We start from the raw sequence: 19,109 nt of genomic DNA, 5'->3' as shown, positions 1-19,109 counted from the left end.
ATTAAAGCCATAATTATGAGATAAAAAGTCTGAAAAAGTGACTTATCCCTCATAATTTTTATCTCATAATTATGACTTTATTATCTTATAATTTAGACTTTTTATCTCATAATTATGACTTTTTAACTCATAATTTCGAATTTTTATCTCATAATTTTTATCTCATAAGACTCATCGCTAGTTATTACAAACACTTGCTTGTAGTTGTTGATAAAATGTCAAAATTATGGGATATTAAAGCCATAATTATGAGATAAAAAGTCTGAAAAAGTGATTTATCCCTCATAATTTTTATCTCATACTTATGACTTTATTATCTTATAATTTTGACTTTTTATCTCATAATTATGACTTTTTAACTCATAATTTCGAATTTTTATCTCATAATTTTGACTTCTTATCTAATACTACTTATGACTTTATATCTCAGAATTATGATTTAGGATTTTTTTTTTCAAGAATAGCCTTGTTTCACATTTTTCTTTTTTATTTGGGCGTCCATTCATATGATAACAGAGGCTACCAGTGGAATACTTCACCAAATTGTTCGCCTTTTTCATAGACTTTATTGCACTTACTAATATCACAATAGTGTTTTTCATACCTGCGGAAATGCCATTGTGTTTAATGGTTGTTTTACGTTCGACGTTACCGTCAGTACCTAGCAACGGTTAAGTTTCGATTCCATAGAGGCGACGCTACAGTGATAAACGAAAGCGAATTTGAAGCTTTTGATGCTACGGAGATGTTTTCGTATGGGTGAGCGGAACGTTTGAATTCAAACACACGATTTTTTTCTTTTTTAAAGATGACAACATTTTTGACTGCTTCTTTCTTATGATTTACCGGTAGACTTCATGGATAACTAGGGCGCTTGAGGGCTCAGTGACCTGAGGTTTGTCTCCAGACGTCCAGAGAGTTCACGGAGCCTCTGCGAAGTAAACTCGGTCCTGATGTTTCCATGTTGCTCCTGGCCCTTCTCCAGACCCAACGTGAGGGACGTCAGCTTCAGTAAGTAGACCCCATTCAAGAGGTCTGAAATAGGGGCGTTTCTTGGGGACTTTAGGGACCGAGCCCAGAGCCCTGTGGGGAAAGCGACCCGAGCAGAAATTCTCAGACAGTCTGGCTGCATACCGTTTATCTTTGACATGGTATTCCTCAGAACAGAGGTACTGTAATTTGCCAGTACAACTTTTCCAGTTTTAGATTTAAATAATAATAATGATAAATATGGCTTTATTCATAAACAGAGTGAAACAGTCTAAGCAACAATGCATAAATAATAAAGAGAAAAAGGTGAGAGGTCTAAACCTGGATTAAACTATGTGTGGACTTGTTTTTTATATAATTACACAAACAGTGGCTCACTTTAGCTTTGTTAGCTTTAGCTAAAGCTGACATTGCTACTAGGGCTGAACAATTTGCAAAAATAATCTATTTGAGATCCCCCCCCCCCCCCCAAATATTGCAATTGCAATTTAATATGTGATTATTCTTAGGTTAATCTTAAGTATTTTTTTTGACAAATTCAAGCAATAAATAATTCCATAAATAAGGCCATGTGTATTGAAAACTGTGAAATTATGTCCGAAGCAATTAATCCGTAGTAGCATGAATCTGAAAATGGAGGAGCAACAAGCTTTAAGCTATAAAGCAGGCGGCTGGGGTGGGGGAGGTGAGGCTGGCTACCACCTGATCGCAGCTGGGGTATGACTTTCGTGAAGTAACCCTAGGCTTCATCAGTTTTAGATAGACTGAGCTAACTATTTTTGCTTGTATTGCAAATGTGATGTCACTTGCTTTGTTTAAGGGCATTATCATTTTTATGTCACTCGTTTTGATTACGAAAAACACACATAAAACACAAAAAGTCGGATTTTTGTGAACCATTATAAAAATATTTGACACTTGAATGTTTGCATAATGTGCATAAAATCTCTGCCGCTGCAAAAAATTGATTTATTAAACTGGTATTTTGACACATTTCAAGTTAAAGAAATTTTGCAACTTCTACAATTTGTAAATTGCAGCAGACCATATTGTGATTTATTCTAATTTGTGATTAATTGCCTTGCCTTAATTGCTATTAATGTTACAACATAAACCATTTTAGCTTAGTTAGCTTTAGCAACATGAGGTTAAGCAAACTTAGCTAAACCAGACTTGCCTACATTGATAATCTAGATGCATAGTTTATGTAGCTGCTTTATGAGCTGAGCCGTAGCTATGTTAGCTATACAGCTACGTTAGCTGCATGGCTCTGTTATCTTGACAGCTGATAGAGCAATGTAAGCTATGCCTGCTGTGTTAGTGTTTTCATGGAGGATGAGCTTTTTTTTCTGTTTATTTGACTTTATCAAACATTTTATGATCAGGATTTGCAGGTGAGGCTTTTGACTTCAACTTTTGTTTACCGTTACCCTAACCCTAAACGGAAGTTTAATCTGATTTTATTTCAAAAGTTTTAGCGTGTTTTTCCCTTCTTGGATATACGGCGTCTCAGATGAACGGTCTGAGGATGGCTGTTGGAAATGAATGGTCTGCAGCCAGATCCCTCTCCAAATTTTAATAAGCTTTTAGAGATGCACCTTACTGGATTTCTGTCTGATATCAATATTGAAATGTAGTTCAGTCCCAAAGCTTAAGTCCTTCCAGTAACTTAGCGAGTTCTATGTTAAAAAGGGCCAACAAACAATGTAGGCTCATCTGTATCAAAAACTTTTTAAACGTTTTATTTTACATGCCTAAATACGACCATGTGATTGGCTGATTAGATAGTTGAGTTTAATGAGCAGTTTGGGGGGCATACCTGTTGAATTGGCTAGTGAGTGAATAAAGCAATATCTGAGGTCTACCACAGTTTTGAAGAATTTAGTTTGCAAAGTATTGTGTGTGGTTTCAACATAGACTTTTCTATGACTTCATTTGGCACAATTATTTTTCTGTTCACCACCAATAAATCCCTCATGTGTGCAGCAATGACAGAGAAAAACAAAACACCGACTATAGATGTGTGTAAAATAAACATCTGCTGTATGCAGAGATTTAAACCAATAAACTCAGCACGCCTTTCTTGCCCTGTTTTAAATAAGATGATTGATTTGTTACTTTTAATAAAATATACAGGTGAGATGGGTGTTCTAGAGTGTAAATGGATTATTGTAACCAAAGCAGTTAACATCTGGATTTTTACTTTTTTCAATGTTATTTAAAGATATGCCCACTGCATTCTGGGCCTCTAGGTGGGCCCCTGGTGGTACAGCTGCTGTGGATGACATGCACGCTTCAAGGTTTTCTGCCCAGGGTTATTTTAATGTTCCTGTGTGTGACAGGCATGAGAGGCCTCAGTAACCACCATCTGTCCTGCTGTGTGAACGCTATGCTGCAGACCCTCTGTGCTACCTGGGAGCTGACAGACCTTCTAGACAGGTAAGAAGACCAGCTGCTTCGGTTTGCAATATGATTGTGAGTTATTAAAAACCTAAACATACTCTCTGTTTGAATGCAAGGGGCAAATAAGATGGCAGTAAGGCACTTTAAAGCAAGGTTGTCAATATTTTTGATACTTTTTCAATACCACATCTGAAAATGATGTAGTCTCTGTTATTTTTAAAAAGTCAAGTCAAATTTGTTTAGATAGTATGTTTAAAAAAACAGATTTGACAGAGTGCTTCACAGAGTAAAAGGTAAATATGGAACAAGGGTTTGGATTCTATCTGATTGGGGATCTTTAATCTGAAAATTCTCATTTATATAAACCCAACATATTTAAAAAAGTTGTCCACTTGCTTAACCCAATTATACAGTGAGATATTCATCAACATTACATGTCTTTCCCTGTGATGACTTATAAATTGCACAAGGTGGGAATCGTCTGGTGCACGAGCACCCGGTCACAACGTCCCCCTGCAGCTAAAGAGGGTCCTCTCCTCCATGAGGAGCTCCACCCCTCAGCCTGTTTATCATCAGAACTTCCTCCACTGTCTGGAACACAACTGCATTCAAAGTAAGGAGGAACATGTTTACATGATAAATGATTTTGTAGATTTTGGTTATCACTACTTTTATCGATGTTATTTTTCAGTGAATGTGCAGCATGATGCAGATGAGCTGTTCCTCTCTGTCCTGAACTTGATACAACAGCAGATGGACGACAAAGCTCTGGTTGGTCTGAAATCATTTATTTTTTTATTGTAAAGAGCTAATTATATATATTTGTCAGTGTATGATGCATGTCGGTCCGTTTCTCTCCTCCAGGCTCTTGAAATCCAGAATCTGTACAAGGTGTCTGTAGAGATGCACCTGCAGTGTTTGGAGTGTACGTCTGACAAGACTCAGATCAGCTTTCTGCTTAGCCTGCCGCTGCACATAAGGGATGAATACAACACTCTGGTACAGACTCCTTTTCCGGTGGCATCTTTTTGCTTTAGGAATCTTTTCTGACATTTCTGGGATTGGCATTCCTGCTGAGGGTTAGATGAGAGGATTTATCCACTTTTATGTCACCATGAAAAAGAAGCAGCAAGTTAGCTTAGTTAAGCCTAAAGTAGCAATAGTTCCAGTTAAGATTGTTCATCTTAACAGTGTCTTGGTTGTTTAATCCAGATAAACGGTAGAGTAAAAAAATGAGATGAAAGGACTCCAAAATGAGAGTCCTTCTATCTGAGAAATGTTTATACACAAAATCACTTACATTTTTATGCATCCACGCCAGCTGTAGCCACAGCTGGAGGCATTACGTAGTCCAGTAGGGCCATTCTTGTGAAAGCGATATCTTAAGAAGTTCTGAGGTACTTTATTCAAACTAAGCACAGATGTCGATTTGAATAGAGGATCAGCTTATTAGATATTGGAGGTCAAAGGTCAAGGTCTGTGAATTCATCCCTTGCTTTTGTATGTAATATCAACAGAATGCTTTGAGGGATTTTTCTTTGCACAAAGGTCAACTCTGACTCAAAGATGAACTGGCTATATTTTGTAGATCGTGTGTAAAAGATCAAGGAAATTAGGTTTAATGTTCATCCCTTTCTGGTAGATAATATTTCAGGAATGCTTCAAGGGATTATCTTTAAAATTTGCACAAATGTCCAATCTGACTCATAGATGACCTGACTAGATTTTGGAGATCTTAGGTCAAGATGATTGAGTCTTACGTCCATCCCTTTCTGGAGTACATAATATTTTCAGAATGCTTTAAAGGATTTCCCCCCAAATTTGCACCAATGTCCACTCTGACTCAAGGCTGAACTGACCAGGTTTTTGAGAGCTTATGTCTGGGGGAATGGGCCTCATGTGAGTTCCTTGCTAGAGTACATTATATTTCCAGACTGCTTCAAAGGATTTTCTTTCCAAAATTTTACAAATCCAATCTCTAATCTTGAGTTTGAGCATAAAATTTTAAGAATGCATTGAGATATTTTTGGTCCCATTTGTCCTAAACCTAAACTTGGACAAGAGGGTGAACTGATTTCATTGTGGAGGTCAGTTTGTATCAGTTCACCTGGAAATCAACGCTGTAGACCTTGAAGAGGCATATAGATGGGGTAGTCCCAGGTAGACTGGATTAAACAAATTTAATAAGGTGTGAATTTTTTGGGGGATTAAGGAGTGCTGATTGTTGAATTTTACCAACTCACAGAGTGGAGCTTACCTTTCACTGGGGGTTAAGGACTTTTAACATATTTTAAGTTGAAAAGGATAAATGTTTTAATTAGTATGCTTTAGAGCAGGGGTGCTCAAATTATTTTCAGTGAAGGGCCAAAAATGAATCGGGGTGGAGGGTCGCAGGCCAAAACTAAACATTCATGTTGCAGTGCATGAAATTAAATATGCCTATAGCATAATTGTGCAAAATAATAACTCATACAAAGTAATTTTGAAAATGAATAACACTATTCTTTATTGCGTTTCACAGCATGAAATTACTGAACATCCACATGGCACAAATACTTATTAGGCATACTGCTTTGAAATCAATTTCAGTAAAAAAGTTCTCATGTTCCCAACTATTTTTAAACTTTCTCTTATCAGTGTGCCACTGCCTCACACGCTCCATCTTTGCCATGACCCCAGCTTGACCCCAGCATCTTCTCACTGACTTGCTCTCTGGTCAATGGCTTCCAGATCTGAGCTGACGGTAGCTCAACAGCGCCACCCTACCCCCAATGTAACACAATGTTAATTTGTGGCCAGGAGAGGAAGTGCAACAATAAATAAGTATTGAAAGAAATATTTAGACTGCTGGCGGTGGGAAAATAATAATAATTAAAAAAAAAAAAAAATTCAAACATGGGCAGCGGGCCAAAAATAATCGGACTTAATCGGACTTAACTGGACTTTGCAAGGTTTGCTGTTTAAATGCAAGGGTTAGCCAACTGAATAATGTTAAATAACAGCCAATTGACTGCTGCTATGCTAACCATGCAGAGTCATATTTTCTCATTAAACCCTCACCAGAAAAGCAAAGTTGCCCAAATTATCAAACAGGTACTTTAAGTTTAGCTGAGTGCACATTTACAAGTTTTCCTAACTCAAATTTTTCAGGAAGACTGCATGGCCTCTTACTTTGAGCATCAGGAGCTGAGAGGCAGGAATTGCTGCTACTGTAGACAGTGTGGAACAAAGACTCCATCCAAACAGGTGAGGTTTGTTTTAACACTTCTTTGAAATGTTGTTTTTGAAAAAATAACCTCTTTTTTTCCTCAGGGTGTCAAGTTGCTGTCCTTGCCTTCGATCCTGCGCATTCAGCTGAAAAGATTTCGGAATAACGCCAGTGCCACGCAAAAACTGAATTGCAAGGTTACCTTCCCAGAAACTTTTGACTTCTCTGAGATTGTTAATGATGCATTTTCCTCAGAATTTGCTCAGGTAATTATATTTCCTTTTAAACTGCTGAAATCCCAGCATTTTATCTTATCTGATATTCCTCAACCTTATGTTTTCCATACAGAGAGACTGCAGGTACACTTTGTTTGCAGTGGTAGTCCACTCTGGCCATGCAAAAGAGGGGCACTATACTGCTTTTGTCCGTCATATAGTGAACCAGTGCTGGTACTATACAGATGACAGCCACGTAAAACAGGTACTGCAAAACATACTACATCTCTGAAGTTAATTTATTTTATTCCTAGCTCATAAATGTGAAATGCTCTTGGTAAAATGTATAATTTCCAGTTAGACATAGTCTTAAATCCCTGTTTGAAAGCCTGTAAGAGTGTTCTGATTTGTTTTATTAGTACTGACTTTGTTCTCTTCAATTACTAAGGAAAGGGTTACATAGCTCTTGGTATTGTGTCATAATTGAGTTTCTTCTACATTCTTTGTTTAATTATGTGTCTGATTTGAATTTCATCACATAGACCTCCTGGGAAGAAGTAAAGACAGCCTATGGAGGCGGGTACAGGTAAATGATTTTTTTGTTGTTTCTATCTCTTTGTGTGTTCTGTAGAAAAGAAGCACATTAGATAATGTAGTCCTTTTAAATAAATTATTGCCATTTTTGCTTGTGATGAATGGAGAGACAGAACAAAAATCAAGCTAGTAGCAGCCTCCAGTTAGCCTAGCTTGGAATATAAACTTCCGTTAAGTTTCACAATAATTTTAACTGCAAAGAAGTATTCTAACACTTTATAATAGGAATGGTACAAAAATAATTTAAGCTAATCTTAAAACTTAACTATAATGTAACTGTGGTATTCCTCAGGGCAGTGTTTTGGATCAGCTGATGTTTTAAAGGAACTGTTTCTGATTTGGATGCATCAATGATAGATTTGGTACACTTGTAAAAATAAAAATTGTGATTTAAAAAATGATATTTGTCAAGACATCAGGCGTGTAGCAGCCTCCAGTTAGTTTAGCTTGAAATATAAATTTCTTTTAAGTTTCTCAACAATTATAACTGCAAAGAAGGTCACATTCTAACACTTAATAATAAGGCATTATACAAATAAATAAATAAATAAATGTGATCTGACCAGGACTATTTATCATGTAAAATTTAAATAAGATAGGACACATTATGCAAGAGGTGCTACTGGTGTCTTACAGTAGGTTGCGCTACAGCAAAACCATGAAATTAACATGTAAATGTGTAAAGGAGCAGATGTTGAGAATACATGTGAAATCTGAAGCAAATCAGATGTTTCAGATCAAAGCTAGAGTCACTTCCTGTCTCAAATGGCAAGATGTCATCTTGGTCGACATCTGCAGTAAGTCGTCCTTTAATCAGAACATGTCAGTGTTGTGGACAACTATTGAGGCCTGCACATGCAGGAAATCACCAAAATAAGACAAAAATCACCAGGAACTAAGAAGCCTTGAAATCTGGTTAGTTTTGGGGAATGATAAGATTCCCAAAAAGACAATTCTTTTGACTTGACTACAGATACAATAGGTCCTCACACCGAGGTCAGTGCTTGGGCCCAAACTAACCCCCCAACAGTTAATTATGTGCAATTGTGGTGTTCCTCAGGAAACTGTTTTGGATCAACTGATATTTTAAAGCCACTGTCTATGATTAGTGTCACTTATGGCTTTGATAAACATGAATTTAAACATGAATTTTTCTGATTAAAAATTTTATTTTTTCACAATTTCCTCTCCCAGTGTTTAAGTTAATGAGGATGCATTCAAAGTCAGTCTTGACAACCAAAAATGTATCATGGCATTCTAAGTATAAAACTGTGCATTACAGTGGCTTCAGGCCCAAGTTTTATACTGCTGTCACATTGAACTCACTGACTTGCAGTAAGAAATGAAATAAATGAACTTTGTTGAAATGTAACTGTTCCTTGGCATATAGAAAACAACTTTTAAAAAAAGATATGTTAGAAATGAAAACAACTTCCTTGGTCATAAAAGGAGCTTTTTTGACTTTTAGTATTAAATACCAGTAAACAAATTTCTGTGTTTAGTCTTGGTCATCCAATCACCTCTAACTTTAAAAAATGTGTATTAAATAAGTAAAACATGCCCTCAGCTAAAGTACCAAAATGCACGTGACTCCTCTTGGTCCTGCTTGAACCCACTCCAACATTGTTTTGTTAAAGTCATGGTATTTATTAATAACATTTAATGCCTGAATTGCTCGACTCCCACTGACATCATGCAGCTTTTATCCTCCTATTTGCGGACAAGGCTTCAGATCTTTACACAAAGCCTTATTGTTTTTCCGCAGCGATGATTAGAGACTAAAGGTGGCTGTGTTATTGCAAACTTTTGAACTCCAAAACAGAGGAAATCCATCCTGTCTGGGATGTTGTCTTGTCTTTCAGCAGTGTTTCCTCTTACATCTAGGGTTATATTTTCACTTTTTATTCCTGTTTATTATCCCAACACTGGCTCTATTTTGATCCCTTTTACTAATTGTTGAGCTGCATTTCCAGTCAGCAGTGTGGTCCTAAATTACTTTTGTTTCAACTACAAAAAGTTGGGAAAGGTACCAAAATTACTCGTGCGTACCATCCCATCTTTGTGGCAGCTTTCTGTTTGGATACCAAACTTACATACCAGCTATAAAGGGTAGACACTGCAGTCCATTCATTGGTTGAGATGAAAATTTGCCATGTTATAATCCCATGGATTTCAAGAGCCATTTCAAAGCTGTTTTTATTGGGAATAATGTCAAAGGTATTTATTGCTAATTCTGCCGTCACCAATGACATGTTAGCTAGCTAGCGGATGCTAACGTTAGCTAGCGCGCTGGCATGCTAACAGTACAACATCTGCTATGTCTCACATATGACATTCATTAAGGTGCAAAGTGTCCATCGTTCCACTCTCAAATCTCAGATATTTGAATGCGACCATAGCATAATGCATTCGAGTATACTTCTCAGTTTGAATGTTAGTTATGTACTCAAAGAATGTGGTGTTTAGTACAGATGTATGCAATTTGGGAAACACTTTTAGCTTTAACATCATGAGCTTTAGCAAATGTAGCTAAGAGCTTAAGCTAATCTAGCTAGTGAACATAGCATAAGTTAACATATCTTATGTAGCTATTGCTAGCTTAAGCTATGTAGCTATGTTACTTATGTCGCTAATATAGCTTCATTACCTTTAACCTTAGCTGCGTTAGAGTGTTTTCAAAAAGGACAAGCTTTTTTTCTCCGTAAGCAGACTGTTGACTCAGCTTTATTAAACATGTATTTAGGTTTTTCAGCTCAGGTTTTTGACTTTCAACATTTGGTATCCAAACCTTTACCTTAACCCTTACCCCTACTCCTACCGGGAGTTCATTCTGATTTTATTTGGAAAAGTTTTAGACCATATTTCCGTTCTGGTGAAGGCAGCTGCTGTCTGCAGCCAGGCTTTCTTGGCTAAACCAGAACAAGGCACGTGTGAACAGACACAGATCCTAATAGTGTGACATGATGGCAGTACAATGCAGGGAATCCTGGTAATTAGTTCAATGAAGAAGAAGAATGCAGCACAGTAAACAGATAGCAGCAATGGAGGGCATCCAGCATATTGTGTTTTACCCCTTTGGTTTGGTATCTTCCCAACTTTCCTTACCATACAGAGTCAAACTGAACTTGACTGCTTGTTTGAAAGCTCTAGAGGCCCAACCTTCTTTTTGTGATGTTGGTTTTAAGTAATGACTTCTGTCTACTTTTTTTTGCAGGCACACAGCTTACATGCTAATGTACCGAAGAGTTTCAGAAGCAGGAGGACATCAAGCTGAGAACTCTGCCTGAGGAGCAGATCCATGAGGCTGGGATCCTCGTGCAATGAACAGTGAACACGGAAATACTAAAAAATAGGAATATAAACACTTATTTACTCAGAATTATTTATTGTTATTCAAAATTTGTGACCTTATGTGGTAATGAATTTATTTTGAATCATTTTCTTACCTCTAAAAGCTCATTCAGATTTTTTACCACTATTGTAATGTCTTCCTGACACCAGTAGGTGGCATTAAAGACTCAAAACCATCATGGTTTTCCCACTCTCGGACCACACACACTGTGAACACACTCAGTCATACTGGGGGGTTGGTTTGAGGAGAATGCTTAGCTTAGATATTCACTGTGCAAAGGGAAATACCTGTTATTGGACTCAGTGCTCATTTTCCTGACACTGTTTTTGTTCTGTGTGAGTCACAAATGAGGACAAGGACATTTTCCCTCATTTGAGGTGCCAAAAAAGCGCACACAAAAAAAGCAGCTTCAGCATTTCCCTCTAAATGTTTTTAATGCAGTTCCTTACAACCTGCAAGCATTAGAAGTGTTACATCTTGCTTTTTGTACACCAAAACCTGTGCTTTATTAGCTCAAAATCTCTGCACCTAAGGTGCTGAAAAGTGTTTTGTATGTTGTTCTTTTTAAATTCACTTTGCCATAAAAGAGAGGTTAAATGTTGCATTCACAGCCAAAGTGCCTAAATGCTTGGTATTGGCTGTCAAAAAAGCCTCTAAAGTTCCCACTCGCTTTGCCAAGAGTCGGGGGACCATGTGAAATGGTGCCTATGTGCTGCAGAGCGCTGACAGAATGGAACATGTCTGCACAGTGCTACAGGCAGCAGGCCTCATGCTTAGTCATCTCACTGCCATGTAGCATGAAGCAGCTTTCTGTATACGGGGGGATCATCCTCCCACGTTCAGATCAAAGATCAAGGCTGGATGTGCACGTGGTGTTTCGATTTGAGTCAGTCATTGATATGTTTTGGTGAATCACATTCATTATGTGAGACATTTAAGCTCATCTCTCAAGTAGGTCTTATTAGTGGAATTAGCCATAATAACAAAGAGTATTGAAATATATCAGGAGGTGCTTTACCATTCATCAATGACATCAAATGTTGCAATCAGTCTGACCTATTTTAGATTGCATTATCATCTGTAATATAATTTTGGTAGAAGTGCTGAAATCATGTAAATGGTGCAGCCATGACCTCTGACACAGCTCTTATATTGTATTATACGTTCACTGATCACTTTATTAGGTATATGTGCTCATTAACACAAATAAAAGGATTACTGGACCACTTTGATATAACTCATGTTGAGTGTATTAAAGTTAAACCCTGTAGAGATTTACAGTCTGCAGCCAAACTGTAACTTTTCATTAGCTTGCTGCAGCTGGACAGAACTCACCATGGTTGCACAATGCAAAAAATAACTATTATTTACAGCTGTTTAAAGGCACGCAGAACATTACCTCACATTCCTAGATCCTGCCTAATACTAATTTTTGATTATTAATTCTCTGACTGAGGAAGGAAAGAGCGTGTATGCACTATTGTGCACAGAAGGAGAGGAAAAATGAGAAAATTGAATTTCCTCATCAGCCCTATTGTCACTTTTTGCTAGTTAAATGTGGAAACAATGCAGCTATGAATCACTTCCAGCGTGCAAGCATGCTGGAAAATGCTTGATCTGACCTGCTTCTTGTATAATGTGATTTCCTTAACTGACGGCATTAATGTCATATACCATGGACAGTTTTTGGGAAGATTTTACAGTAGTGTAAATTTGATTTTGGACCCTGATCTTGAGCATGTCTGTATGCTTAAATGCATTGGTTTTTGCCATGTGATTGACTGGTTAGATATTTGTGTTCATGAACAGTTGAACAGGTATACCTAATGAAGTGATCAGTGAGCGTATAACTTTGAATTTGAACTTCAAAAAGGAGTAGTGTGCATGCTTGGCACTTTTACTTTTGATTCTGTGGGTCTGCTGCAGATAACACATCTGCACTTTCACCTGACTGCAGGATCAGTGTAGGTAAGCTACATTTTGTAGCTGGTAAAGATAGAGGTACTTTGCTTTTTGAAATAAACTGTAAACTCCAGGGGTTGGGCACATTTAGGGCAATAAAAGCCCAATCTTCTGAATTATGAAGGAGTAGAAGTATAAAGTTGCAGTGGTATTAAAAAGTCTCATAAAATGCTACAGCCTCAGTGCTTTTTACTTTATGCCACTCTATGAAGTTTGTATAAAAAGTTAGATTTGGTGTATGGATCCTCGCTCACCAAACTCCTTGACCTCATTATTCAAAAGTGAAATTTTAGAATCAACATAAGGAGACAATAATGTGTATTTCCAAAGACCTGATCCTTCTCTTTCTTGGGTTTTAATCAATAATTCATGTGGTATGACCATGTGGGAAGTAGCTGCAACACAACCACCTATCCAGCTCCACCCTGACACTGAGCACATCACATACAATAACAATGTAATACATGACAAAAGTGACATCCCCTGAGACCACATGAATGTAATAATTTGGCTTTCTTTCGCAGCACGTGTGGCACATGCTCGAGGCTCTTTGTCTCCATTGTTTCAGGCGGAGCTCTGGACTATAGATGTGGTTACTCTGACTCTTTATGGCAGATCATAATCTCTGCTATTTATCTCAGTCAGATGTTCGCCAGTCAGCCAAGGACACCTTATGTAGTATTGTTTTGGCATATCATTTCTGCACCAGCAAGTGATTGACACAATAAATCAGTAAAACCACAAACTTAAGGAGTGCATGGGGTGTGAACAAAGTCCTGAAAAGCACGTAGGCAGTAGCTGGAAGATGATATTCCTTTTGGTTTTGCAGTGTGGCAGTTCTTAAACTGTTTTCTTTGGAGAATAAATTGAGATTCATTAATGCCTTTTAGTAACTGTTGACGTGTGTTTACCAGTTACTAGGTGAGCACACCACTGTGATGCGTCGAGGAGAAAATGGAACTTGAGAACCACTCTTAAATTTTCCCTTTTTTGTGCGGAGGATTTCACAGGCTTAGATAAATGTCTGTGTCTGACTTAAAGGTTTTCAACAGTGACAGCCAGCCAGCGAGTATTCCAGCTCTGTCTGTTTGATGGTCATCACCTATAATTTCATTTTATATCACTTGTCAGAGTTATTAAGTGACTTTCCTGCATGCTGTTCTGCCATAAAAAGGCAGAGAGCAGTCAGGGCGGAAGCAGTGAAAGTGCTATTATAACAGATATAAAGGTTGTGCATTAATTCTGTGCTTTATAGTTACCCGCTGGTTGCTCTACTTGAAAGTGCAGACTAAGATATCTCAAAAACGGCTCAGAATATTTATCTAAAATTTTGCATGACCAATAATAGTCTTAGGACCCTCACATTTTCTCCAGTGCCATTATGATGTTTATTTGCTTGGTTTTTGTCGAAATAATCCTTTGGATCTGGTCACATCTGCTTGTTTTTAACAAGTGTGACGTTTACATTGTGTCCTAAGATTCAAGATTTAGACTTTGCTTGGCACAACATTCCAAACTTCCTGTTCACACACAAATGATTACAGTGGCAAAAAATGTGTTAAAAAGGCAAAAAGTAGGCTGGAAGCAGCAACAATGGCTTAAAAGTGGCAAAAATGGGCAAGAAAGGTAGTGAAATTTGATTGCAGTGGCAAAAAAACGGGTGAAAGAGCATAAGTGGGTTAAAGTGGCAGAAATGGGCATACAAGGTGATGAAATTTGTTAAAAAGAGACAAAACTGTGTTAACAGAGGCAAAATAGGTGGAAAGTGCCCAGAATGGGCATATAAGGTGGTGAAATAGGATTATAAAGCAGCCAAAATTGGTCAAAAGGGGGAAAAAGTGATAAACAGAGGGGAACAAAATAGCTGGACAGGAGCAAGAATGGGTTTAGAGATGCAAAAAATGTGAGAATGGGTGTGAGCTAGGATTAAAAAGTGCCAAACGTTGGTCAAATGAGTAAAAAAAAAAAAAAAACGCACAAATGGTTAAAGGGGCTAAATACCAAAAAAAAAAAAAACAAGTCACTGACGTGGATGGATAGTGCCATTAAAACTGGAGGGCTTCCAGAGAATAGAGTGTCTACTGTTTATGGTTAAAAAGTTATATATCTTTAAATTACCTGTGTCTCTTTTTTGTGTACAACAATGGCAGTCTCAAAGTGCTAAGATAGAAAAGTGGGCAAAGTCTGATTAAACTGCAGATTTTCTACAACTACATCCATGCTAATTGCTGGAGCAGGTTAACAGAAGAGTAAAAACATCTTTTCGGTCATGAAAAGCTTACAGTGAGGCTTTTTGCTCATTCTTTAAATAAGAAATGGGTTCTAATCCTCATTAAACTGCCACTATACTATAGCTACATCCTAGCTAACCGCTACAGCCATTGCTAACAGGTCACAGTACAAGTTAACCCCGCCCACAGCTACCGCCTCACTCTCCTCAAATGAAGCTGATTGGTCAGAACCGTTTTCATTTCCTTGCAAACGTTGGGCATTGGAGCTTTGTAAGATGGATTTGCCTGACAACAGACTAGCAAAACCATCTGCCTTGTGGGGTTAAAAGTTTATTTGAATCTTTAAATTTTTAACTTTAAAAATTAAACTCTTCTTAAATGTATTAGAATATATGATCTAAAACGCTGAATATCCACAGAGAGGAGGTTTGATCCGGCAAGTCAGAAACTGAGCAGGTAAGCTAGTTAGCTTTAGTAGGAGTTTAGCTAGGCTTTCTTCTTCATTGTTAATGGCTTAAGGCTATTGCTGTGTTAGGTAATAGAAAATTATGACTGCCAAAATGTAAGTTTATCTACAGCATAGTATTTCAGTTGTAGATAATGGCAATGGAAAGCTGATAAGTAGATTTAGTTTAGATTTAGTTCAGTAGCTGTTATCAGTTAGCTTAACCTTTGTTATTGATAGCTGCAGGGTAGCTTGGTGTTTGGCTTTATTTTGAAGTTACTAGGGTATTAACATGCTCTTTATGTAATTCAAAGTGCTTGTCTGTTGCATTTTATCTCTTATTTCATAAAACTGACCCAAAGAACCTTTAGTAAGGATGTTGTTTTGCCTTTGTAGGACAGAGTTGGAGCTCTCTGCCATTCAGCTTTTGCAGGTTTCATGTTCTGGTTTTATTTATAACTTCTTTAAAAGGAACTTCATGCAATGTCTCTTCCCAGTTCCTCTTTCTTGTTTAGGCCAAAGATTGTGAATGGTGGCTGTTCTTGTTTGTGGTCTTCCCCTATGAGATTAGAAGATTTTCCCCCCATTATGAGACCCTCAAACAAGCCCCATCCTGACCACCCCCTATCTCCTCTAAGCCTGCTTAACAGCAAATCTTAGGATCTTTCAGAGGTGGCAGTAGCTTTCACGGCTATCCTTAGGTTACATAATGGCATTTTAAATAGAAAATAGTTCTTTTTTTTCTATGTTCAACATGCAGGCTGGGTGACCATGGTGATGTTTGCTTTGTAAATAGAGAAAAAATGACGGCAAATGTCTGCTGCATGACTTGTACTTTCCCCCTCACATTATAAAAATTGCTAAATCAGATAAAGGAGCAGAAAATTTATCCACATATTTCATCAAAAAAGGAAAGCGTGCATATTTTAAATGACCCAGATTCTTAAGTAGAAGTCTTTCATCTTATTTGATTTGTGGCCAGCAACTTGCATTTTTAAAACGGCTGCTATTGCATCATGTTTATCGCAGCAAGGAGGCGTTTCAAAGCTTTAGGTGTCAACGCATACATCAGCCTGCGAAAGCGCCACTGGGATTGCACTGGAATTTGTAGTATGAGCGATCATGTCGAGGAAGAGGCCTTATCTTTCCCCTGTGAGTTCATAAAATTTCCTCTCTGGTGGCGGTGGGAGAAGGGGAGCCTGGTCAACACAGATTCGCCTCTCTTCACATGTTGAAGTCATCCTCCCTGAGATTCTTGGCAGTCTGAGCATAATAAATACAACATCTGCTGAAGTTTCTAGGAAAAAAGGATGCTGAGTAGTCTAAGCTACTAAAAGTGTTCAGAAAATAAAACGTGCGGTTCAGAAATTGGACTTGAGCTGAGGTTGAGGTTCACTTTTATTTTGGTTGCAAGTGCTACTTAGCAGCTAATGATACATATCTTTCAGAGGTATTTATATTTACAAGCGGACTTCCAACTGAGACGGGTTGTCAGTATGTTACAGATGTTAGTTCTCACAGGAGGTGAGCGGAGGCCCCATGGTAATTGCAGTCATGACATGCATGGTTATATGACCTGATGCCCCACCCTTGTCTTCATAGTTCTGTCATTACCCTTCAGTTAGCACCTTATCTCAGCTCCTTATCATCAGACTCAGGATCCGCAGAAGATCAGCCGTCTTCTCAGATGCTGCTCAGGTTACAGGTGAAATGGCTTTACTGACGGGCCCCGGGTAACCGTCTGATGCCTCAAAGCGGGCTCCTGCTCTGACATGCACACCACCATGTTTGTGCATCCCTAAAGTGGTCGCGGTTCCTCTGATCCACCTGTTTTAATGTGTTTTTATTTATTCATTTGTGGTAAGTTTTAATGTCGCTGCAGCTGCCAGATAATAATTGAATGTCACTCCAATTAAGCGAGAATTCACTGCTGTTGTGACATGTCTGTGGAAGAACTCGTCTAAGAAATGATCAGATCCTATCATAATAAATCCTCTTCTTTACATGGCATCCCTCAAATTAAAAATCCTCCTTCGCTGGTCTCACTATATAGGAATGAATGGAATTGCACCTTGAGGCTAACTGCTGCCTCAACGTTCCAGCTCTCAGCTAGTGATAAGCCCACAACAACCTGTTAACTGCAGCAGACATGCATTTCGGCTCTGCTTGTGTATGCATGCCAATCAGTTGCTACATCAGCGCTCCAGTTAATGATTTGTACAGTAGAAGAAAAACCTGACAGGAGGAGAACTCACAACGAAACTGGCCTACATGCAAACAATGTCGTTTTTTCACTTCTCCTCGGTGCACCTTGCAATGTTTAAGAGATTTGACCTGTGCTCTGCTGCTCCATAAAATGGGCTGGGCACCTTGAGAAGTGAGCTATCCATTGTCAAACCTCTTTGACCTGCTCTCTCCTTCTGCCTCTCCTATTTCCGCACAAAGACTCTCTAATGCCAGGTAGCTGGCGCTGGCATTCCTGTTGCATTCCACCATGGGGAAGTTGCTGGGATCAGGATGAAAAATGCCTGAAACAAAGGCCTACTCTCATTCACAGGGTTTAGGGTTCTGTGGGAAAGTCCAGGCTGGACAGAGGTTGGATGGCAGAGGAATGCAAAGCGGGGCATAGCTCACACATTCTCTGCAGCACAGACGCAAAGACACATTGATAAGGTGGAGGTCTTCTTACAGAGGGGAGTCATGAAAGAGGATGACACTGTCCCACTTGTGTCATGTTTACAGACACTCACGTTATCCCATCTGCAGACATTATGGGTAAGACTATAATTGGATGTAAAGGCAGAAGCTTGGTCCATATCCCTGATACTCTTTACTGCATCTTTTATGGCATTAGTTGTCATTAAAGTCAGTGATTAAAGTTCACTTGTGGACCAAGTCAGCCTCGTTGAGGCTCATCTATGCTCTAGATTTGATGCGGATGTAAAGGAAGCTTTTTGGCTGTACTCTACGTGAATTTGTCTCTATTCTGCAAGCTTTCTAGAAGCATAGGACCAAACGTTGCAATTCCACCGGCAGTTATAAAGGGAAGTGTTCATCTAGACCAGCAAACCACTATGAAGTTGAATACTTTGGAAAACAACAGAAATTTCTGAGGGAATACTGACTGAGGTTAGCTCACCAGGGTGCAAGGACAGACCTCAGTAGAAATCTAGGCAGGGATCAGACAGATGCAGCAAGGAGATGTGGAGATCCATGTGAGACAAAGACCTGCAAAACAATATGGCTGCAGACCGCAGATCTAAGACATCCTCCCCTTGCAGACCATTACTGTGAGACACTCTAAAAACTCTAAAACTTTCTAAATAAAATCAGAAACATGCGCTAAGGGTTAAGGTAAGGGTTAGGCTACCAAAAATGTAAATCCAAAAACCTGACCTATAATTCTGTTTACAAAACATTTAATGAAGCTGAGTAAACTGTCTGCTTACAGGAAAAAAAGCTTCTTCTCCATGAACACATTTTAACATAGCTAATGCTAAAGCTAATATACTATGTAGATAATGTAGTTACAGAGTTAAATCTAAAGCTAGCAAAGCTACATTAGCTACATAAGATACATGGGTAACATAGAGCTATGCTATAAGTAGCTCTAGATAGCTAATGTAGCTAAAGCTAAAGCAACTGAAGCTATGTTAGCTACATTTATTATGATACAATTGCTAAAGCCAGACATGTTTAAGAAGTAGTT

The 19,109-nt window shown here is 38.3% G+C and overlaps 1 protein-coding gene across 4 annotated transcripts; it reads left to right on the top strand.

Annotated features, from left to right (window-relative positions):
* The first annotated feature begins 704 nt into the window (after nucleotides 1–704).
* On the top strand, nucleotides 705–12,880 carry usp18 (ubiquitin specific peptidase 18). Of its 4 annotated transcripts, XM_041781035.1 has the most exons (11): nucleotides 705–759; nucleotides 853–1,011; nucleotides 3,333–3,429; nucleotides 3,864–4,006; nucleotides 4,085–4,164; nucleotides 4,258–4,392; nucleotides 6,544–6,639; nucleotides 6,706–6,867; nucleotides 6,950–7,081; nucleotides 7,359–7,402; nucleotides 10,625–12,880. In XM_041781035.1, the coding sequence occupies exons 2-11, from the start codon at nucleotides 954–956 to the stop codon at nucleotides 10,695–10,697; spliced, it is 1,020 nt and encodes a 339-aa protein (XP_041636969.1). In that variant the 5' UTR covers nucleotides 705–759; nucleotides 853–953; the 3' UTR covers nucleotides 10,698–12,880. The 4 variants fall into 4 exon arrangements, with proteins under 4 accessions (XP_041636969.1, XP_041636970.1, XP_041636972.1 ...); XM_041781036.1 differs by lacking the exon at nucleotides 705–759 and having other exon boundaries at nucleotides 804–1,011; XM_041781038.1 differs by lacking the exons at nucleotides 705–759; nucleotides 853–1,011 and having other exon boundaries at nucleotides 3,253–3,429; nucleotides 6,706–6,798.
* Nucleotides 12,881–19,109: the final 6,229 nt, after the last annotated feature.

This window comes from Cheilinus undulatus, linkage group 23 (assembly GCF_018320785.1).
Source record: "Cheilinus undulatus linkage group 23, ASM1832078v1, whole genome shotgun sequence".
NCBI lineage: Eukaryota > Metazoa > Chordata > Actinopteri > Labriformes > Labridae > Cheilinus > Cheilinus undulatus.
The sequence above is the reverse complement of the archived record's forward strand: the minus strand, read 5'-3'. Positions and strand labels throughout refer to the sequence as shown.